At 36.4% G+C, this 23,630-nt stretch overlaps 1 protein-coding gene across 8 annotated transcripts in view; it reads left to right on the forward strand.

Moving 5' to 3' along the window:
• TXNDC11 (thioredoxin domain containing 11) overlaps positions 1 to 23,630 on the forward strand; it is a 39,514-nt gene that overhangs the window by 5,066 nt on the left and 10,818 nt on the right. For 6 of the 8 annotated variants that reach the window (XM_030482372.1, XM_030482367.1, XM_030482375.1 and 3 more), the window contains exons 2-11: positions 239 to 455; positions 1,160 to 1,257; positions 3,209 to 3,338; positions 10,592 to 10,685; positions 11,524 to 11,636; positions 12,830 to 13,030; positions 15,563 to 16,346; positions 18,757 to 18,902; positions 20,116 to 20,225; positions 22,160 to 22,240. In XM_030482372.1, the coding sequence (XP_030338232.1) occupies positions 258 to 455; positions 1,160 to 1,257; positions 3,209 to 3,338; positions 10,592 to 10,685; positions 11,524 to 11,636; positions 12,830 to 13,030; positions 15,563 to 16,346; positions 18,757 to 18,902; positions 20,116 to 20,225; positions 22,160 to 22,240 (1,955 nt within the window). In that variant the 5' untranslated portion in view covers positions 239 to 257. The remainder of the gene's footprint in view (positions 1 to 238; positions 456 to 1,159; positions 1,258 to 3,208; positions 3,339 to 10,591; positions 10,686 to 11,523; positions 11,637 to 12,829; positions 13,031 to 15,562; positions 16,347 to 18,756; positions 18,903 to 20,115; positions 20,226 to 22,159; positions 22,241 to 23,630) is intronic. The other 2 variants (XM_030482373.1, XM_030482374.1) reach the window with 1 other exon arrangement.

Here is a 23,630-nt window from a genome sequence, read left to right on the forward strand (position 1 = left end):
ATAAACAGAGTGCATGGAATCACAGCGTGACTTTCTAAAGCTTGTCAAGGGTGATCTTTAGATTTTTATGGTATGTCATGAAACTAACTCAGATAATGCAAGTTGTAGTCATTCACATCGATTTCTAAATTTTGTCATTGCATGACCTTTGCTAAGATTAAAAATTAGGGCTTTGGGCACACTTGTTTTAACTCCTGTTGTACAGTCTCAATAACCACTCTTAATTTCTTTCCTGCAGCCGAGCAAAAGATGTAACGATGCCAGCAAAACTTCCAGTGAATTTTTTCTCCACAAGATCTCCAGTCATTGATCTTTTTCGGGGACAGTTAGACTATGCAGATCACCTTCGTCAGGATTCAGAAATTGTGCTGTATTTCTTCTATGCACCGTGGTGTGGCCAGTCCATTGCAGCAAGAGAAGAAATAGAACATGTGGCCAGCAGATTGTCAGACCAGGTAACTCCAGGGAAGATATGAATCTTAAACATGACCTTTTTCATCTCCAAGACGATGCTAATTTCTGGCATCCAATGGGAACCAGTAGGACTTGAATGCTCATATTTTAGGGTGACTCAGCCAATTGTCTTTATTTTAATTCAGCATAGAGTGTTAGAATAAATGAAAGCAATCTGTGTTTCCTTCTTGGTTGTCTGTTATTTCTACTCCTGAATGGGAAACTCTAGAAGTTTCTTCTTGTAAAGTGTTCCCTGATTTATTCACCTGCCTTCAGACAGCAATTGCAAGTTTACTTCCAGTTCCAGGATCCTTGGAGGCACTGTTAATCACCTAAGATTGCAGCCATAGCACTGCTTTCTAGAGGTCGGTTACCTGTGAACACTTCACAGGCACTGCTGTCATAAACCTCCACTTGTTGTGCTCCACTCTGCAGAAAAACTAATGAATATGGATTATGGGTTAGTAAATATGAAGAATTTTGATTAAGAAGCTTAAAAACTAGACAGAAGAGTGACCAGAAGGATTTCTGTTGCAAAATGACAAACAAAAGTCTTGTGTATGAGAGTGAAGAGGATCAGCTGTGGAATACTGAGTTGAAAAGACACTGAAAATAGCAGATGGAATGGATTGGAAAAAATACATGTTAGATAAAGAAGGGCACAGTAATGTACTCTGTCAGCTGTGAATTTTTACCTGCTTTGTAGGTGCTGTTTGTGGCTGTAAATTGCTGGTGGAACCAGGGGAAATGCAGGAAGCAGAAGCATTTCTTTTATTTTCCTGTGATACACTTGTACCATCGGAGGTAAGATTTCATAAGTCCAGTCTGGGGCTTTTATTGTTGTTTTGGGAAACAGAGATATTGCGTAAAATGTTGCATTTTGAAAATGTTATATTTATGGCTATAGTAAATAGTTGTAGAGGAGGAGATTCTGGGTGAAGCTCATCCTGTATGCTACTTGGGTGTCAAGAAGGGCTGTAAATGTCAGTTAAATGACATGCTGCACAATTCTTCATCTTAAGGAAATTTTCTTTTGCCTATACATCTCCTGGAAGTTCTGCCTCCAATGAAAAGTAAACAATTCAGATGTATAAATGAATTCAGTTGTCTGCTTACTCTGTAGATGGATTATATCAACTGGTCCCAATTTGTGACAGCAATAAAGTATGTACTTAAGGACTATTGAAGTTAGTGGAATTTAACTGCATATTTAAGTGGCACTATGTATCAAAGACTTTCTTCTAAATTTGCACTTCACACTCACTTTTTTATGCTCCTGATGTTGAGATATCATTGTATAAAATTTTATATAATCTCACTTTTATTTCTTTTAGTATTTGTATGTTTTGTTGTTTTTTTCCTCTGGAGCAGAAGGTAAGGAAACACTTTCTAATCTTAGGTACAAAAGAGCTGGATGCTGTGTAGTTTGTCAGTTGCGTTATATTCTTGTACTCTAGTCTTGAACTGCAGCTGTCTTCCATTACAGAGGCTGATTTTGGTTTTTTGGGGGATTTATGTATTGAGGAGGAACAATCCTGATCATTGTCAGCTGAACTTGGAATAGACACAGATGGCATTGGCATAATTTAAACTGTAATAAAAAATCCCAGCAATCCCACTTGGATGTACATTGACTTAAACTTACTTGATCTTAAAATAACACCATGATAGATGGATACACTTGGGTATTATCAGTAACCTTAAACAGAGTTGCAACAAGATGAGATGTAAATTCATATTGATACTCCATTAAAAACCCCAAAGCACCCCTCATGCCTGAGATATTAAACCTTGAATGTTGTGTGCTGGGCATATGACATGGTGAAGCAGTGCATGTTGCTGTTAAGACAAAGATTGGTACTAAGCCAAGTGTAGGATGTAGAATAATCTAGTGGGCTGTAGAAGACCATTTCAAAGCATCTGAATATAGGTATCTCACTGTGAGTTTGATATTTTGGCAGTGTGTCTGTATGTGTAAACTATATTTAAAAATGCATCACGTTACATTCTTCAGTAGGAGTGGCCTAATTCTTCACGCTTTCTGTGTTTGATTTCATTTTGGACTGTGATGCTTTGTTCAACCTAATGATAATAGATGCAGGATTTCAATTGAATGAGGCAGAAGCTCTGGAAATCGTAGCCCCGAGACCCAGCTGGCCTTCTGTTTTAGCACTACCTAATGTGATGTGAGCTGTTTTATCAGATGGCTAGGGCAGAAACTGTGGACTTGTTGAGTCCGTTCATCAGCAGTGTGACTGGATTTGTCCCTGGTTTATTGAGTGCTACTTGTAAAAGTCTTTGTAAAAAATATTGCACCTTTTCAGATTGATACTGTTTGAACTTTCTAAGATTTAAAAAAGAATCAAGGGAAAAAAGGGTCATTTTTCAGATCTGTATTTTTAAGTCACATGTATTTACTTTGGACAAAGCAGAAAGGTATCTATATGATTTATACCCATATTTTACCAACTTCTGCATTGGGACTGAGAGGTAGTCTCCATCCCTTCGTCCCCACCAACACATTGCACCTACCCATAGACACTGCGTTAGAGTCACTGCAATGTCTGTACTGTACTTCAAGCCTGGTAACACAACTCCTGTATTAGCTACAGAAGCCACTGTTAATTAACACAGAGATCAATTCCCTAGAGGCTGAGCATGCTGTCTATGTAACTCCTATCTCTGCCACCCCCAGGAGGGACTGACTCTATTGTTAATTTAAGTCTTAATGATTTATTATTTTTTTTGGTACTAGTTTTGGACCAATTGAATACAAAGGCCCAATGAGTGCTGTTTATATTGAAAAGTTTGTTCGCCGGGTGATGACACCACTACTCTACATCTCGTCTCGATCAAAATTACTAGATTTCCTCTCAAATTATGAGGTACTTGTCTCTCTTCTCTAGCTTTACCACTGTGGTTCAGAAAGAGTTTGACTTGTTTCACAATTAAATTTGATCTGCTCCAAAGTACTAGTTTATTTCCAGGATCCTGAAATCAGTGCCCTGTAAGTTTGTTAAAATCATAAAAATATGAAATGACAAATTCATAATGTTGGTTCCCTGTATAATTACTTTTATGATTTAGTGATGCTCCTAATTTACAGTACTTTAGTATGTAGAGACAACAGTTGAAGTTGTTACCTCACTGAAAAGTTACATGTGAACAAGAAAGAAGGGAGAAATCTTTTCACAATAATCTTGCAGTCTAAGTTGGGAAATTATTTGAGAAATATGTAACAATTGCTTTAATTTTTAAAGGAATAGTAAACCTTTCTAATAAGATAAGTCTGTTAAGTAAAAACAAATGTGAAATCAGTTGACATAATGGCTCCTAACCACTTTGTATGCTGTAACTTCATGATTTTAATCCACTGGTACATTGAATTTTATTAATTTTTGGTCAGTTGTGTTCAGAAGTGCCAAGAGTGGTAGCGGTACTAGTGGATTAATAACCTGCAATTAGACAAAATGTGCTTACAACAGAAGCATTTATAATCCCTTTATAACTGTTCATTTCTGTAGTGCATAACTGTAATCTTACTAAACCCTAAGCTATTGGGCAGAATGGAACACCTGATCAACAGATTGATGCTCTAGCATTGCCAAACCGGGTGAGGGGCTTTCCAGTGTTTCAGAACAAAGCAGAGTTCCTCTTTGAATTAGCACTTGTTCTAATGACTGGTTCTGCTGCAGGTCAGAGCATGAGCAGTGCTGTTAAATGAAAGCTTCTACAGTGTAAGGGAATGCACACTGATAGTTACCGTGGGAACGTGCTGTGCTGTTCACACTTCACTTTATCCCTCAGTTGTGGGTTTTGTTTTCCAGTGTTTTAAGTGGGGATGGTGAGTCAGGAATTGTGTGTCTGTCTGATGCTGATGCTTTCTGTGATCACAAAAAATTCTGTTGTCCTTTCACTGCTTTGGTTTTGCCATTCTAAAACTCCTGTTACTTTTTTGCCTCCTGTAGAGATTTGAAAACAGCCATGCTTGGGTTTTGGTCTGTGTTACGTGAATTATTTCTTAGTGGTCTGCAAAAGGTAGCTAATAAGCATAGTGTCATTAAGCTTATATTTGCTTTCTAGCAGGAGGTGGACTTCTACTGGAAAAATACTAAGTTAAAAGACAAATTTATGGAGGAAACAGAAAATATTTTTTCAAACACTGCCTAGCAATTGAACAGATATCTTTATTGCTATCTTCAAACTTGTCCCCTTCCTGTGCTTCGAATTCTGTGGCTCCAAATGCGCAATCTCTGTTTATGTTCAGCCTTTGTTAGCTCTTTCTTCTGAAATGGACTAAGCATATAGTCTGATCTTCATGCTGCCCTGCAATCATTTAAGGCTGAGGTTATTTCCGAGTCCGTGACACTAGGTGCTGAGTGTCTTGCCCCTGTAAAGTTAAGGAAACAGGGTAAATCCAGGTGAGTGCAATAGGAAAATGCTGAGAATCAGGAGCTGGGATGCAGAGAATTGTACATGAAGATGGATGGAGAGGGAAACATAGGCACAAAGGGAAAGTTCCTTTTAAACCAGAAATAAACACTTAGTTTCATCATTTTAAACAGTTAGAAATGTGAATGTTTTCTAATATTTCCCGTGCAAGTTGGGGCAATTTATACCTTTTGTAGGTGAATATATAATCCAGGAGGTGACTCCTGTGTTTAAGAAGTAGAAAGTTTTAGGTTTAGAGTAGGTTACAGGAGGCGCGTGTATGGCACAAATTGCTATTTTGAGAGCCTTGGCTAATGTTTTCCTTTGATTTTTGATCCTTTAGATATTAAAAATGCTAATTTTTAGCAGAAGGGAGAGAAGACAGTAAAGGATGGATCATTAGGCATTTTGATCACTGCTGCTTGATCAGGCTTTTGTGATTTCTTCATTAAAAAGCTTATTAATTTGAATCTCAGAATATTTTCTGGAAGATTTATCATCAGTATCTAATTTTCAGTCCTGTGTTCTGCTAGGGAATGGGTTCTGCAGACTTATGTAAGAGGTATTTACTTTTGACTTGAAAATTTCAGTTGAAAAGAACCTCTTTTTAGCTGATCCCCAGCCTGCACTTAGGCAGTTCCTTAGGGCCTGGTCTGCTCCTTGGCTTTTTCATTCTACTTTGGTATTAAGGTCTCCCATATTAAGGAAGCAGTAGGTCGCAGAGCAGTTGCCTGTCACTCACTTTTGGTCCTCATTGTTTTGTTTCTCTGTCCAAGGATTGGTGTGTAATAATTGGTGTCCAAGCACTGTGTATAATCTGAAATATGCAATAGGTTGGTAAGCTGTAAGTAGCTGAGTTATTCATTTGCAGGGCATCATGTTGAGCTGAAATTCTCCCTTTTTTTCACGCTTAAAAGATCTACTGCACCCTTCTTTTCTTATTTCAAGGGCATTTTGTTGCTGCCTGTCAATTTGCTGATAGCGAGGACTTTAAGCCCATAGTTGTCCTTTTCCATCCAGTCTGTGAAGCTCTTGGTGCTTTAATCTTGTGTTCAAATTCCAGTAGCCAGCTTTTGACAGAAAAGGATCTAGCAGAGAAAACCAGGAGCTCTGTCCCCACTTAACTGAATATTGCAATCAATTAAACATGTTGGCATGCCTGAACAACCAGTACTGTAAAGGTACAAAGATAAACATCCAAAGTATTTTTGTAAATTGAACCACACCAAGAGATACTGAAATCCAGCAGTATTTTATGTTATATTCAATTGTTAATTAGCATGTTTTTGTTTTGAAGAAATACTAATGGACAGAATCCAGCCAAACGTAAGCCAAGAGGTGTTAGTTACATGATGTTTGTTATATCCATTCCTCAACCAAATCATGACTGTTGGGAGATGCTGTATTGCTCTCACAGGAGGGCGCTCCAACCCCGTGAAAAAAATTCCAGTTGAAGAGTCAGAAGTAAAGATTCTGCCTTTGCTGGTACTATGTAAGGTTGGGGGTTTTTGTGTGTGTGGTTGTGGAATGATAATAGTGCAAAACTAGAACTGGATAAGAATTAGAATTTAATTTTTGAGAGCAAGGAAAAAATTCCCGTTTGGAAAGAAGTTAAAATCTTGGAATATGTAGGAAGAACTTAGTTACATCAAGAGAAAGATATGCAGTTCCTACTGTAACTCAGTTACCTGGAAGTACTCATAATCAGACTTCTTTTGTTTTCTTAACTGCAGAGATGTAACAGTTTCATTTTAATCCAAACTGGCATGTCTCATTGCTCATCTGCCTAACCCAGCTACTAGAAACGGCCTCCTCTTCCCAAGGCACAGAGGCCGAAAACGTGCAGCTCCTCTAGTTAGACAAAAAGCTTCATTCACTTAAGAAAATTACATGTGCCCAGGGCACATTTAATGGCTTTAGGAGAAGTGAGGGAGGAGTTGGTCTCTCTGGGACGTAGCTGCTATATGTCTTAACATGGTGTCAGCTTTCTTCTTTGCTCTGTGTAGAAATGCTTCCTGAGCATTAACCAGGTGTGTAGGATCTGCCCCAGAAGTGAATTTGACTTAATAGCTTGCTCTTGTGTGGGTACTGTGGTGCGTTTGTTAAATGATGGTGTGAGAATTTGCTTTCAGTTCTGGATACACAATTAACATCATTAGAAGATGAAAACTTTTACTTGTAAATTTAATATCAATCAATAGCTGCTTCTTTGCATTTCTACATTGCAGAATTAGTGGTATGTAATATTGGTTCTTCTGTTCCCCAGAGGTAACATTCCTTTCCTCTTGCTTTTTTCTGTCCTGTGTTTGCAGATAAAATGAGGCAGGAATTGCCTGCCTGCACAAGTTTGAGATTCGGGGGGGGAATCTCCCTTACCTCAATGCAAAATAGCCAAAACATAAAAATAAATAACTACAAATTGGCACAGAAGTCACTTAATTGAGTAGTAAAAGCATTTATCTAATTGTAAAAGCTAATCAGTAGCTTGGTGGTTGTTTTTCTGTTCTCCATTCCCATTACTTTTCATTTATTGGCCTTTATATTTCAGAGGTCTTTCATCACATAGTCATTTAATACTGTCTTTCTGCAGCTTCTCTGAGCCAGCTTCAATGATTACCAATAAGCTTTGAAAATTTTATTTCTCAGCCTTCTCTTCCTTTTCAGAAGTGTTTATAGAAGTGTCGAACTCTGTGAACATCAGTACACATCCTGGCTGGCTGACTTTGACTGTGGAAAGCCAAGAACTTCTACCTGTACTTTTGTAACTTTTCTACTAATCTAGAAAAGGACCTTCTATGTTATTTCGTATCACCTTAGTTTCTTCTAGTATGTTTGGTAACTTCTTGTAGGCTTTCGGGGAAATACAGTATGCTGCATCAAGTAGATAAGTCATCTGCGTGCTTCCTCATTCCTTCAAAGAACTGTGACAGACTTTAGGCATGGTTCAGTGATAAAAACATTCCAGTAAAAATTATTCACCTGAAGATCTCTGTTATTTCTTAAAGTTTCTATGAACTTGCTCTTTAATTGACGAGATTCTTGTCAAGTCTGTTATTTGTGTGATTTAATTGGCATCAGACATCACTTTCCATTGCTCTGGTGCAGAGACTAAGCAAGAAATAGGCTACACTACAATTGCTGACTTTGTATTTCCATACATACATTTCACTAGGAGATATTCTAATGACTCTTCACTATTGATGTCCTCAGGTTTGTTCCAAAACTTTCCTACCAATGCTTGATTTGAGGCAGGTACTGAAAATCGCTCAACTCTAGCAATGCCAGCGCAAAAACTATCCCTATGTCACATTCCAGTATTTTATTCTCCAGCTTGATATAGCAGCAAGTCACATTGTGTTCAACTGATTATTCCTAGCTGCCTGCATGTAGGTAGTTAACCATAACTCCACACAGATGGTTTCCTAGAAACAGCTGATCGTCAGTGAGAGCTTGTATGTAGATGCCCACATAAACTGCATGCAGGTACTGTTGCTAAATCAGTTACTGTTCTGGAGGTTCTTACGTGAAAGGAAGTGGGAGTTGCTGCAGTCAAGGACCTCTTGACATACTTGTATTCAAAACTAGGAACCTCTTATTTATATCAATAAATCTCTTCATAAGACTTGAATCTCCTTGTTGCTAGCACCAGGAAGCGTTCAATTTTGTTAAAACAGAGTTGGTATTAGCAAGTGAATCTCTCCACTCTGAGAGAACAGGAAAATCTGCATGATACTTGAGAAGAAATACAGCACTTCAGACACTTTCCTCTTATGTGTAATGAAGCCTGTAACAGGAAAGAAATTTTAACTATTCTGGGATGATCATTAAAGGGATGTTAATTAACAGGCATATAGCATTAGTATATATTGTTCCACTAGGATTTTTTCTTATTGAAAAAACATCTTACTCTTCACAGTCTGGAAGTTTTAAGCTATTAGTGTACAACGAACTGGCAGTCAGAATCAGAATGTCACCTTTTTAAATGACTTTATAAATATTTCTAGATTTGAGTTTTGGCTTCTTGTCACATTTTACTGTCACTTCTGACTCTCATTCACTATTTGGTGCCATAAGTTCAATTCATATAGAAATGGTACTCGAAAACAGTCCAAGGAAATGGGATCATCTTGTCTGTCTCTTTATTGTGGTTCACTTGAATGCTTTAAAAGCTTTTTATAAGCGATCGTTTCCTTTTACTGTCTTAATTTGGTACTAGAAGAGAAAGGTGAACACTAATCACTAACCTGTTTATTGTTTAAAAAAGAATGAGTGATGCTATTTTGCTGTATTTTTTCCCTTCTGTTGTATTTCCACTTTTATTTCCTTCTTGACAGTTTTTATTGCGGAAATTTCACTAATTGCTGGTATTTTAATAATCTTCATGATTTTCTTGGTGTACCTTGTAAGGTATCTTTATGAACAAGGGTCATATATTCAGCATTCATTCATGAAGGAGAATTCCTGCCTAAAAAGAGCAGGTCATCATTTGGAATGGGCAATGTTTTTATTGGTGAACATCTTGAGATCACAAATTCATACTGAAATTAGCTCAATTTGCATGGCTGGTATGAATTACTGAATTCATATTACTAAGGACAGTATTTTATGTGTAAAACTCAACAAAAAAATAAAGCAGTCTCTGAAAAAACAAATCAAAATGCTTATGTGGGAGTATATTTGCCACACAAATACATGTGATGATCGGTGAGTCTGGACTCTTTTGTTCCACAGCAATCCCTGGAGTGCTCTTCCTTTGTGTATCAAATGCTCTTTCTGTATGCATGAGTGGAACAGGGAAACACACAACACAAAACAACCAACTTCCCTCACTTACTATGGTGACAATTTATGAAGCCAATTTGAGTGATGTGTTAAAAAACACAATAATAATGTTAATGGATTATATTTTCAATATTTAAAACCAAAACTTAATTGAAATTTTGGAATAAGAGAAGTCTAAGGACTACTATACACCTCTCTGTTCCAAGTCAGCTTCTCCCAGATTCTCTTCCTGAATTCAATATGAAGGTATTCAGTGTTCATACCTGGCAAAGTCAGTAGGCCTGTTTAGGGATGAGCCTTTTAAATTTCAATTTGTCTGTTTGGCAGTTCGAAGAACTTTATGGATATGTGGGTGTGATATGGGGCTCTTTGATTATTTTTGTGTAGCTGCTCTCTCACTGACTTCTGCAGGATACACTGAAGGAATTTGCAATGAGGATGTGATGGGATGATAAACTAGTTTAGCAGCTCAACTATTCATGCACAAAATGGTGAATCCATATGTAGTTTCTAATTGTGTGCAACATAGTGAACATGTTTGGTACTCCAATTTGAAAAGAAGTTTTTATGATGCTTATGGTTCTTATATTGGTGCTAGAACTGACTCAGAATAGTTGCAAAGTGAATATTAAGTGTTTTTAGTGAACTTTGATAGCTAAGATGGGAAATAATGTGGTTTGAAACTTATCCATCTACATCCATAAAAACTCTCTCTCATACATAGCTTTTGATTGACAATTTTAGAACTGATTTCCATAAAGTATTTTAATATTAAAACTTTTCTTGCAGCACAGAGTGACTGTTCTTCCGTAAATATTCTTGTCTTTTAAAAATCTATTGTGTTTTACTGTAGGCAAATAATTGCTGTGTCCCATATGTTTACTCTTGAAAATAACATAACTAACTCTAATTCTTTCTATTTCAGCCTGGCGTTCTGGGATATTTTGAGTTCAATGCTTCACCTCAACCACCTGGTTATTTAACATTCTTCACATCAGCACTGCATTCATTAAAGAAAGGTAAAAGCTTCATTTTCATAATTTAAGGCATCTGTGAATGAGTTATGTATGTGGACTTCAGTACTTTTTTGCAATATTTTGTAACTTGGGAATTAATCCCTTTCGAGTGTTTCTTGATGTTGATCCAATTACGAAACTGTCTCTCACTACAGTGCGAGGATTGCTTACATGAAAGGCTTATTATAGCGTTGGCCATCATGGAATAAAGTATATGACAGGCTGCTGTTCCAGGATACATTAACATACAGTTTCCTCAAAAACCTAAACATGTAGCTGCAACCTGTATAGGAGCTATAATCAGACTAGCACTTATTTAAATTGAATTGAAGAGTGTTTGTCTTGTGCAACATTTGAAATGTCATATTCATGAGGATGCACTTGGCTTTGTCAGTACTTAGTAACTGAATTCAAGAAAATGCTTTCCTGGATGGAGTTAAAGAGCTGGTACAAGGTAGCATGAGGAGAAGGGCTTTCTCCCCCTGTTATTGCATTAATAATCTAAAATATAAAACCTCTTGTATTTAAATATGCACACTTTGTATATGATTAGTACCAGATTCTATATTTAATAAGGAAGGCAAAAAATTGCACAGTTCAGGTTAACATTCTCTATACCTTGCGTGCAGAAGAGGAACACATTTGTTCTTGTTGCCTGCTGTTGTCATCTTCCTCACTTAATCGCCAGTATTGGCAGTTGTGTTCAGTAAGATTTCTATGCTTTTACACAGCAATGTCCTATGTTTTGGTTTGAAGGTGTTCTTCTGAGGCTTTCAGGAGAGAGCTTCAATGTGTGTAATTGTATTTAAAAACTGAAAAACTGTCCAAACTGCCCTTTCAGATTACCTTGGAACAATACGCTTTGGAGTGATCACAGATAAACATGTTGCAGAGGAGATCTCACTGGTGCATTCAGGCAGCGTGTACTTGCACAGACATGTCAATACATCTCTTGTGAGTATTTTATTTACGTTGTAGTGCCTCTGAGCCAGTACATGGAGATTGAAGCTCTGTCGTAATAGGCCCTGAATAAGTGTTTCACAGAGCTTTAGGATACAGAATGTTTTAAGAGGAATATTTTTGTACAGTAACACACATTTTCTTTCTGCAAGTCAGCAGATATTTTAAACATCAACCCAAGTTGATCACTTCTGTCAAAACATAACCCCAAAACCCCAAGCATCTCAGAAATTACTGCACAAAGACTTTTTCCTAAGGTTTCTACCTCTGTAAGTGGGTCAGAAATAGAAGGCTACTTGAATGAGGATATGGACAAAGAGATTTTGTGGAGAGAATAGGAATAGTGAAAACTTGCATTTTGGTTTAAAATATGACATTACACTGATCAGAAAAATAATGCAAATTAATTTAATTGAAAATTTATAGTAACTCTTGATCCACATGCCTTGGTTTTGGAAGACTAAGGCTGAAAATACTAACTTTCAGATTTGCTGTGTGGCATAGGGACCTTATCTATCCACACTGCTACCATGACTGGAAATTCTATGATTGTAATATGTACTTGATTCATTTGAAACTAGGGAAAATATGAATTTCTCGGGTTAAATTACTGGTGACTACATAAAACTACTTTTGTCTGGGCAAATGATTTAAGATAAACTTGCCTTAATTTATTAAAATGACTGTAGAAGTTGTGAGTGCTTTTTATTATGTATGTCTTATCCCCGTATTCGGTAATAAGAAATACCAGCTTTAAATTCAGTGTTGATGCTGGAGTCTTAAAAGACTAATTTATAATGAGTTAATTTGGTGAACGAGTAGTGGGAAAAAGTTTTCCAATATGCTGAAAATCAGGATACGTGATGATATCAACATAGAGACTGAGCTCTTTCATTTATAAAGGAAATTTATATTGGTGAGAAAAGTAAAGATTAAAAAGATGTAGTAAAAGAAAAAGGAGCTTTCCTGGTAGAATACTTTCTGCCTGAAAGGTTGCATGTGTTGCTACGATTTGATGAGTATTTGGAAAGTTTTTCTAAAGGGAAAGGATATATGAAATGCTGAAGCTTGCTGAGTAGTATAATTAAACTTAGGGATTTTTAGGCATTATAGTAACAAGGCGTATTTGACAACTGCATTAATTACGAACAAGTGAGGACAAATAATTATTTTTTCCCCCCTTCAAGATCTATCCAAATGACATCATGAACTATACTGCTGAGAACATTTGCAAGTGGGCTCTAGAAAATCGAGAGATGCTCATACGCTGGCTGAGACCACATGGTGGAAAAAGCCTTCTTCTAAACAACGAGCTGAAGAAAGGACCAGCACTTCTTATATTTATACCTTACAATCCCTTAGCAGAAATTCATCCTCTTTTAGATGAAGTAAGTGAAATGTGGGGGTTTTCTTGTTTTGTTTTGTTTTTTACTTAAAAATATTAGAATTTGAGAACTCTAGTCCAGGTTCTGAGCTTAATTGTGACAGATATTTTACTTCACTGTTCCAAGTATTCTCTTTTGTTTAAAAACACTTTTTCTCAAGCCATATTATTCCAAGTCTCTTACACTGGTTTGCATCCCACACAACATGCCTTTGTCTCATGTTAACAATTGTTTAGAACAAGCACCTAATTCTTTTCCTTGATTTCCTCCTTCTTGTGGTGAGTGCTGTGTGAGAGATGCAGATCTTTGGTCTTCTGTTCCAGTTGATATGGCTCAAATGAAAGAGTAAGAATGTATGGAGTATTGCAGGACCAGTGTTTTGTCCACCCATTCTGTTTCTCCTCCTCTTCCATCTTTCCAGACACGATTATGCAAGGAAGAATGGACCTTTTATTAAACCAGACAGTGTTATTTGAAGTATAGCCCTGTTGAAAACCTCCTCAGAACTAAACTGATTTTTATATTATGTGCATTCCTTAGTTGCCTTCCAATTTTCTCTTCCTCTGCCATTATTTCTATTTCCGAACTGCCCAAGGCAGGAGTTTGTGTAGCTGTGCAGTAAAGGAGATAGGGAAACTAACTTGGTTGAAAAGTAGATTTTCCCCAGGCTATTTTTCATCTTTAACGCATTGTCCCATTTGGTACATCACAAAGCTGCACATCACAGTGGTCATCACGTAGCACCGAGGACAGTGTGAAACAAGAAAGAAGAATCAGTGGAAGGTGAAAAGTGGGGCTAAGTTTTGATGGCAGTGCTGCCTTACATACATGGCATCTATGTCCTGGAATGTGTGATTTCCACAGGGAGGCCTAGTTAGTATTGCAGTATCTGAAGCAATGAGGAAAGAAAAAGAATAACTTATGATACAATATTTAGTCAACGTTAGACATAAACACAATGAAAGTTAGATTGCTACAAGGTGGGGTTGGGGAAATCTTTACCGAAAGACTGGAAAAAACCTGTGATTATTCTTGTACCAACCTGTCTTATTTTTAACAGACTTAATTCAGTGATGCTTCTCACAGACTAAACATTCTAGTAACAGGTACCACTTACTTAGATCAAATCAGTCAACATAAGATGTTCCTTTTCAGATTTCTAAGAAATAGTATTTATCAAAATGAGAAATGAGATACAAAATATTCCAGTTGATCTTGTATAGCTTTACTTTCATAGAGAGATATTATGCAACTTGTTTACCATGGGAAGAGATGTTTACTGCACATATCCTGTGGATTTCATCAAGCAGTGAAACCACTTGACTGGAAGGAAGTGGCAAAGAACAAAGCTGTCAAGTTGTATGTTGAAAGCTCTAAGAGCAGATTTTTCTTTTTCTGATAGTAGCTCACTGAAATGAGATTTCTTACTGCAGAACTGGTTTTCTGTTCATAATTTCTGTTCATGTTCCTTTATATAGGTAGTCCAAATCTTCAGGCTAGATTATGGTATGAGGGGTCAAGTTTCTTCTAAGTAGTTAATTGAGCATTTTCAGGATGAAAACATTTAACAAAAAATTCTTAGACTGTAACAAACTTGGTATAAACCACATCTTAATGCTAATGGTCCTGTGACACACACAGCACCTTAGATGTGATGCTTCACCATCCCTTTGATAATTATGATTCCTATCAAAGTGTTCTTGTGTAAGCAATGTGTGTATATTCTGTAATCTGATTATTTTTAATGTGATAGATTAAAGGGAAGGGAAACTCCCTCTTTCATTTTCTTTCTTATGTATGATATTCTTTAACTCCTAGGAAGAAAATTCCTTCTGTAGTCCACACAAATGCTGTTTTCACTGCTTGTTTCCCCTTGATTAAGAACAAAGTGGTGATGCAGCACAGGAATGTTTGCACCGAGAGGCGGGCTTTTCTTTTCTTTCTATTTTGGTTTCTTCTTCCAAAAAGTCACACATTACTATATGCAAAGTACACCTGCAGTATTACAACTATATGCCCATGGCTGGGAATATACTAACATTGCTTCAACACTGTTAGTGATTGTTACAAAATCTGTGTACCACCTATAGCAGGAAAAAGCTCCAATCCCTTTCATAGGGGAATGCTTTTATGTTCTTCTCGTGTTGGGAAATTGAGGAACCTGTACTGATTAATGCTTCAGGTAGTGGGATTTAGCCTTAAAATGCAGTAGTGATAGGATGCAAAGAGGACCCCGAGATTGGTGTCGTGGACTGAAAAAATATTTGAAGTGGCTTTTTGTTGTTCTGTACGTTTAATTCTTACACGCTGAAATATCTGAAAATTTAACTTTGTTATCAAGTCAGAACCTCCTGTAATTTCTTGTAAGAATGAAGGAGAAGAGTAGTCAACTTCATGTTTCTGAAATTCTGTCATTGCGTGCATGTTGTTAAACCTGCAACAGATAACTGCATTGAAGTGAACTATGTACAGTTAATGTTGCCTTTTTTTTTTTTTCCTTTTTCTCTTTCCCTTTTTTTCTCCCCTGCCCTGTAGATTACCAAAGTGGCCTTGGAATACCACAACTGTAATAAAAGCCAGGCAGCTGAGCCAGATCTTCAACACTTAGGAGACACTGATTCACCAGCTTTTGATTCCTCTGTACCAGATGCACATATGAAATTATCAGAAACATTTTCAATAACCAAGTCCCCATGCTGTAACACAGTGGTGCTTCCACAGTGGCATTCAATATCTAGAACTCACAATGTCTGTGAGCTTTGCATTAACCAGACACTTGGTGTCAAACCAAATAAAGTCCATGTGCCACACTGTAACTTTTTTGAGATAGAAGCAGCTTTGGACTCTTTCTACCTCCAGGAACATACCTTTTTTCAAGTTATATCAAATACCATAGAATGCAGCAATTTCTTAAGTTTCTATAGTCCCTTTACCTATTACACTGCATGTTGCAGGACAGTAAACAGGCATTTTTTAAGTTTCATTAGTTCTGAGAAGACCATATTTCAGACCCCAAAAGTAACATTTTCTTCCCATGGGAAGAAAGATGACACCCAACATTCTATTCCTCACATTGAGGATAGGAATTGTTTTATTCCTGACCTTCATAGTAGTGGCACTACCTTTACTGGTCTGAGCTGCAGGACCAACAAAACCTTGAATCTGTATCTACTGGATTCAAATCTCTTTTGGATATATGCAGAGAGACTAGGAGCATCGAGATCTACTCATCTTAAGGAATTTGCTGCCATTGTTGACCTGAAAGAAGAAGTGCACTATGTCCTGGATCAAAATCAGTCACTTGTTGGATCTACCCTGGGTATGGTATCCGCTATTCAAATGCTTGAAATGAGAAAATTAAGTTTTCAAGTAAGCTTATCAATGGAAAACCTAATGCCATTTTGAAAAGTGAGACTACAGTGAACATTGTGAATTGTAATATATTCTGATTTACTTATTAGTTAATCAAGCAGTAGGCTTGTGTTCTAGATGATATAAGAGCTAAGTTTCATATACCGAAAGTATATGAAGTTAAAAGTGAACCACAAAATGTGTGATTCTTGACTGTCTGATGCACTGTAAGAACTGGTAAAATCTAAACTAATTTGCTTGTGGGGAAAAAAATTACTAAGTATCTAAAAACTTGGTATTACAGAAGACATTTGTATATTAGTGGTGGTGTTGATGTTTGCTCACCCATTCTGTGTACTAAAATACCACAGACAAGTCTCCACTTGTCAGCAGAGACTAACCTTTCCTCTTGAACTCTGAAACCAACTTAGAAATGGTTTTAAATTTCTTTTGCAAAGTATGTGTGTTTTCAAGGTAGAGCTCTGTAATGGTTTTGGCCAAATGTCTCAGTACTCTATTTCCTGGTTGAATCAGAGGAAAAAGAAACCCAACAACCAAACCCAAAAAACAAAACTAAAAAAATAACAAACCCAATTGCAGTTCTGATTTATTTGCAAGTTACTGACTAAGGCACAACATGTCTAACCACGTGCATTTACATATGGTGATGATGTGCAAAACAGAGTCCACCTGTGGAAAATGCAGGAATTTTTCATGTTAGCAGTGTAAGTAAACATGGAATTAAATTCATTGAACATAGCATTAAAATAAATTGTTCAAAATGGTGCATCAGTAGAATTCTTACAGCATTAATTACATTTTGCCATAAATAGAACAACCATATTCTTAAGGATCTCATCCAGCCCTGTATCCTGTCTCCATTCTAGCCCCCTAGTAAAATAATTCTGGAAAACCAAACAAAAACCCCAGTGACCATAAAAGGATGCTTAGGAAAAATTAAAATCAGAGTGAGGAGATACATATTTCCTTCCCTTTTTTTGCTGCCAGTACTTTCTGTCTCAAACTTTTGTCAGGTCACAGGATTTCCTGAGCATGATGAGAGTTTCTCTGCTTTGTAACTCTCAGTATATTTCTATTCCAGGTCACTTGAACTTGTGGAAAACTTTTGCTTCTACATTATCTTGTCAAGGAGTCACTGTGATTTTATGTTTGGGGTCTGTGTGGGTGGGTTTTATTTTACCTCCTTAAGCCTCTTAACTTTGATATTGTAAAATTATAAAACAGATTTTGTATTTAATGCCTTTAACAGAATTTAGTTTTTACAGATGGTTTTGAAAAATTCAGGACTGCATCTTTTAATTACCCCCCTCCTTTCAGGTATTGCTTACTCATGCATAGATATTCCAAATCAGGAGGTGTAGAAAGGAAAAAAAAACCAACCCTGTTTTGGTCTGGTGTGAGAATTTAATGAAATGCTGACTAGTAAAGATAAGATTAAATGTACTGCTGTTTGCATTTCAGAGGTAAACTTGATGTTCTGGTATTTTGTATGTATGTAAAGTGCCAGTTTTACTTTGGCCTAGGTTTTGGATTGGAAATACCAGCACAAAATGTTTTTATCTGATTAGATAATTATTCTTAGCATATTTGATATTATATTTTTGTCTTGATTATTGAATACTCTTATAATGCACAGAATAATATTTCTCTATCTAAATTGAAAAGAAGGATACAGTCGCTATCTTGCAGCAATTTAGAGAACATGATCCAGGCTCAGAGTAGTGCAGCTGAAGGTAGTTGAGGGCTTTGGATCTAGCTTTAAATTTTTATCACTGGCCAGCTACTTGTTAAATACCTTAAAACTAAGAAGAAAGCTGAATGAAGAGGAAGGTGGTCACTGGTGACCAAAAGGTGGCTGGTCATATTGGCATGGGAATAGCACAGTATTTAAACGTCAAAAGAAAAAGAAAATTACAGGGAAAGTAATTAAAAATGAAAGAATAAATGCAAATAAATGTGGAATTAAGCAGAGCCTTCAGGATAAGGGCCAAATACTTCAGTGCTCTATAGAAAATGAAAGATGGTGAGAGGATACTATTTATGAGTTAGCAGATATGTGGTTAGGAGTGTAGACAATTATTATTATAGTACATTGAAGAAAAGTAAAAGCAAGATTGAGAGTAGTGTGGCAAGTGAAAAGACTGTAATGAGCAAAGCAAACCAGTAAAATCTTACCTTGTTTTCACATCTGTGTTGGTTACTCAGGAGTTGATACCAAACTGTCAAAAATTAATGACATGGAACCAGGTTTGAATTTCTATTTTCTCTGTAAGTTCTTCTGAATCCAAAGTAAAAACTGCCAAAATCACACATTTATGAAACTGAAATAACTTTGTTATGTATCAATTTAATTTCAGAGAACTTCATAAAAAATTTCAGTATTCTCTACAGTCCCTTGAAAAGGCATCTTGTTGATGACCCTTCAGTCCATCTTCATGACCAGCGTGTAATCACTGAAGTGACTACTAATACCTTCCATCAGACAGTGTTTTTGAGTGAAAAGGTAACACCTCATTGCTGACAGTTTCTTGCAAATCATTGCTCAGACTTTTGAGGAGGGGGTCTCATTCTTTTTTGACATCGATGTGATAAAATGTTATAACAATTCAGAAAGTATCTTTTTCTTAAAAAAGGCAGTTTGCTATAGTGTGATCTTAAGTAAATCTGCAAAAGATCATCTTATGGTGTTAAAATAATCCAAAAGTTAGTGCAGCTGATTCCCTGACCTTCAACAAGGTTTGCTGGGTTTTGGGGGGCTGCTTTGGGCTTTTTGGGGGGAGAGGAGGAGGTGTGGGGGGTTTTTTGGTATGTTTGAAATACAGATTTTAATTTATTTAAAAGAAAAGAAGTGTCTGCCTTGCTTTTCCCTTTCTTGCACTGTAATAGGAGCACACCTAAATACTTGGGGTTTAAAGTAATGCTGAAGAATATTCTGATTTCTGTGTTTTATACCTCAAAGGAAATAAATACACAACTTTTTTTCTATATGTTACATTCTTTTGTAAGAGTTAAAAGTTATTGCAAAGTAGACATAATTAAAAAAAAAAAAGGGGGGGAAAAAAAAAAACCCCAAGGGTTTTAAACCTAAGATGTTATTTGAAAGCACACAGCAGAAATACCCCAAAACTGACAGGTGAAAGCTTTCCATTTACATGCCATGAAATTGCTTTAGATCTCACCCTGAACAGTAATTAAATTACTTTGATTTCTTAAAGATGTGATAGTAAGGCTCAATATCCCTTCTCTGTCAGGTCTGCAGTGAATGTGTGCATCTCCAGTAATTGATTTCCAGCAGCCCTGACTCCTCCTTTGCTAGTTAGAGGCAAAAAGCAGAAGTCAGGATACTATCTCCCTGCACTCGCCAGGAAGTACACGGTCACTGTTGGATACATAGGAGTTTAAGACTGCAAGAGGATCCTGGGAAGTGTAGTAAAGTTTGGTACACTTTCACTTAAAGGGAGTGATGCTAAACTGAATCATGTAATCCTCTTCATTTTGTCTTTTTCCTATGGAAGTAGAATTCCCCAAGTTTTTGTCTATTAACGCGGTAGACAGAGGCATCAGTAAATATCTTAGAATAAAGTTTATTAACATTAAGGTATGGTTTCCTTTCACATTTGAAGGGTTCCAAGTTTTAGATGTTGTGAAGACTAGTGCTCCTTTACTGTGGATTAACTACAATAGATAATCAAACTCTTCTCCATTTCATTTTTCAGAATGTCTTGCTGCTCTATTACGCACAGTGGTGTGGATTCTGTGCTTCTCTTAATCACATCTTTATTCAACTTGCTCGGCTTCTGCCTCCAGATCATTTCATTGTGGCAAGGTAAAAAAGATTCTGTTTTCAACTCTATGAAGTAATACAAGTTCATTGAGGTCATCAGCCTAAAAAATAATTACTTTTCTCTCTACAATCTTGCAGTGGTAGATGTGAATGTCATCTGCTTCATTTCTCTTTGAATGCGTTATTTTGTGTCTCTCTGTATAGATTTGGTGGTTTTCAGTCTCCCTGTAGTAGTTATCCAGTTTAATTAAAATGAATTTTTAAACAGTTTTTAACAATTTTTAAACCTTAAATCTGCCTGATTTCAGGAAGTGAATCAATAAAACAACAGCAGAAAATAATTTTTACTCCTCTGATAATTTGTAGCAGATAATAATATCCTGTAGTACTGTATTTGAGAAGTTGTTTGAACCAGGAAAAATACATATTGTTGTGGGTTAATCCTTATGGGCAGCTAAGCACAGCTGCTCGTTCACTTCCCTCCTCCACCTCCAGTGGGACGTGGGAAGAGGAATGGAAGAATAAAACCGGTAAAACCGGGAGGTCATGAGGCAACAAAACGGATTTGTTTAGGATTGAAGGATAAGTGGAAGGAGAGAGAAGAAAGCAAAACAGGTGATGTAACAGCAATTACTCAGCACTTCCTGTGGGTAGAGCCATGTCCAGATGGTTCCCAAGTAAAAAATGGGTAAATCCCATAAAACTCCCTCTTTTCTCTTTTACTGCTGAGCATGATGTTACATAGTAAGGAATAGCTCTTTGGTTAGTTCAGGTCACCTGCCTGGTTGTGTCCCCAACCCCCGGAGTATCCACTGTAGATATTCTGTGGTATCTAGGGGGTAGAGTGAGAAACAGGGAAGGCGGATAACCGTCATCACAAACCTAAAACATAGCACCATGCAAGCTACTATGAAGAAAATTAACTCTATCCCAGCCAAATCCAGTATATAGACATATAAATATATTTATATCTCTATATGCATCTGTATAATATATATTTTTATATATTATATGTATTAAAATATATTTTTGTATAAATAAGAAACCCATATTTTTGTTTGCCATTCACAAGGCTTTTAATGTTTCAGTGCAACCCAAACATTCTTGTTCATGTATTTGATAATACATCGATACTTACAACATCTGCTCTGACTGCATCCTTGTTTCATTCTGACTGAACTTACTCCGGAAGGCAGAGTGAGATGTATAAGAAAAAAAATGCAATTAAAAATCTGGCATTATCACCTGTTTATAATTGCAGCTTTATTCCCACAGATGTAATGCTATTCTCAAACCTGCACCCATTCTTTTCTCTGACATTGACGTTCTCTCATTTGTTCCGTTATTTTTATTGCAGTATTACTGATGTGTATCATCTATGATTTTTCTGTAATAAAATTGTCGTAATTAGTAAGAGTTTTATTTGTAATCAAACAAATGCAGAGAAAAACATAACTAATTGAACAAGTGTTTCCTTCACAAAATCTTATGTTCCTTTAGAAAGAAATTGTGCCTTTAAGAATATGCTTGTCCTTGGAAGAAGCAAAATAATTTACTCCCAGAACTACTTGAGGGGAAAATATTCATAGAATTGGGGTTGAGGAACAATGAATAGATAAAACTTCAGTTTCATGTTGAAACTATTAGGCAGGTCTGTCTGTTTCAGAGAAGGAAGATGGGTACACAGTGAAGATTGATGAGTGATGTGCAATTTAATTGCTGAGTGAGAGCAGTTGGAATACTGTACACTTTTTTCCTAGAAAAAAGCCCCACCACAGATATTTGTTAAACTGAGATTCATCGTCTTGAATATCAGTAATTAATTCTGCTGACTTGTATGCATAACTTTTTTGACATTTAGGCTTACTTTCACAGATTTGCATTTCCGTCTTGCCAACCGCTAAAATGGCGTTTTACAAGAAAATACAGATTGTTCATCTGCCGGTTCTCTTAATCAGTGTGTCTTTTCTTAACAGAATTGATATCACTCGAAATGACCTTCCATGGGAATTTATGACAGACCGTCTCCCAACCGTTTTAATTTTTCCTCATCGGAGGTAATGTAACTCGTTTTCCCTTTGGGTTTCTAACTTTCGTTTTACTAACTTGTAATAATTATCTGGTTACATGTTTTAATAGAGAAAAAAGCCAAACAAATTCATTTCCATATATGCATTCTTACTTTATGCATATCCTAATTTAAAAACCAAAAAACCCCACCAAGCTAACAGACATGGGTAGCTGATAGTGTGCAGATAGTGAATGTTCTTGCCAAACATCATAATTCAATTGTTTGTAAGTCTGTCTTTATGGACAGCACCATTCTTAATCTTCTTCCTCAGTTAATTTTTGGTATTATTTGGTTGTATTTCAAATTATTAGTTTGGCGTGATCCAAATAAATTAGTGAGTAACTCCCGGAGGGGGGGAAAGGGAGAAATTATGTAGGTGATGGTGCAACGTAGCTCTAGTGCTACTTGTATCTCATTGCTTCTAATTGGCTAAACTAAGAGAGATCTCAGATAATATTATAATCGATTCTTGCAGTAAAATGCAAGGATTTGCTTGCAGTGTTTTAATGAAGAGAAATAAAAAATAAGCACAGATGGAGAGTAAGTAAGCCAGGTCAAGCTTGATCTTGTTCAAGAGAACAAAAACTAAGAATCCTAACATGACAGGGAGAGGAGATAGATTGTTACGTGGGTTTTAGTTGGGGTTTTTGTTTTGGTTTTTTAAGACAAATTTTTTACTTTAAAAAGCAGAGAATCTGAGTACTAAAGGAGAGCTTATGCAAACTCATGTAAGAACTTCCAGTGTAAACTAACACTGTGGTTATTGAAATATCTTTTTTCTTTCTTAAAACAACACTTAATTCTTCACTGTTTCATTTGGGCATAGATACATTTTTTTCAAAGTTGTAAAATTTTTTTGTTGAAATAGCAGAGATGCTTTAATTGTCATTAGTGTTCTATTGACTGATTGTTTTTAGCAGTAATTTAAAAAATAAAATTACACAGCATTGCCTTTATGGATGCTATAGAATTACATGTGTCCATTGTTTGTGTATACTGCCAAAATATTTTGGTTTTCATTCAGATTCAGTAACAAGTACTGGATTTTTCACAGGAGAAAAGTAGCAGCAGATTTGTTGGCATTCTAGAAGCTTTGCATGGTTTCTCCAAAACAGAAAACAAATTAAGCTTCAGTAGTAGTTTTAACACCTACAGGGAAAATATCCAAAGGAGATTAAAATAAGGAGTACATGCTGTTGAAGGAAAATTATATACAGCAAGCAAGACCTTGAAGAAGGAGCCTAGAAATAGTGCAAGCAAGTGTAGTTTCAAGGAGACAACTACAATTGAGAGTAAATTCTGGGATGATGAAAAAGCTGAGGTGGAGGAAGGGAGTTGGCTCATGAATAAACAAAAAAATAAGCAAAAGGGTGGGG

Source organism: Strigops habroptila, chromosome 4 (assembly GCF_004027225.2).
Source record: "Strigops habroptila isolate Jane chromosome 4, bStrHab1.2.pri, whole genome shotgun sequence".
Lineage (NCBI taxonomy): Eukaryota > Metazoa > Chordata > Aves > Psittaciformes > Psittacidae > Strigops > Strigops habroptila.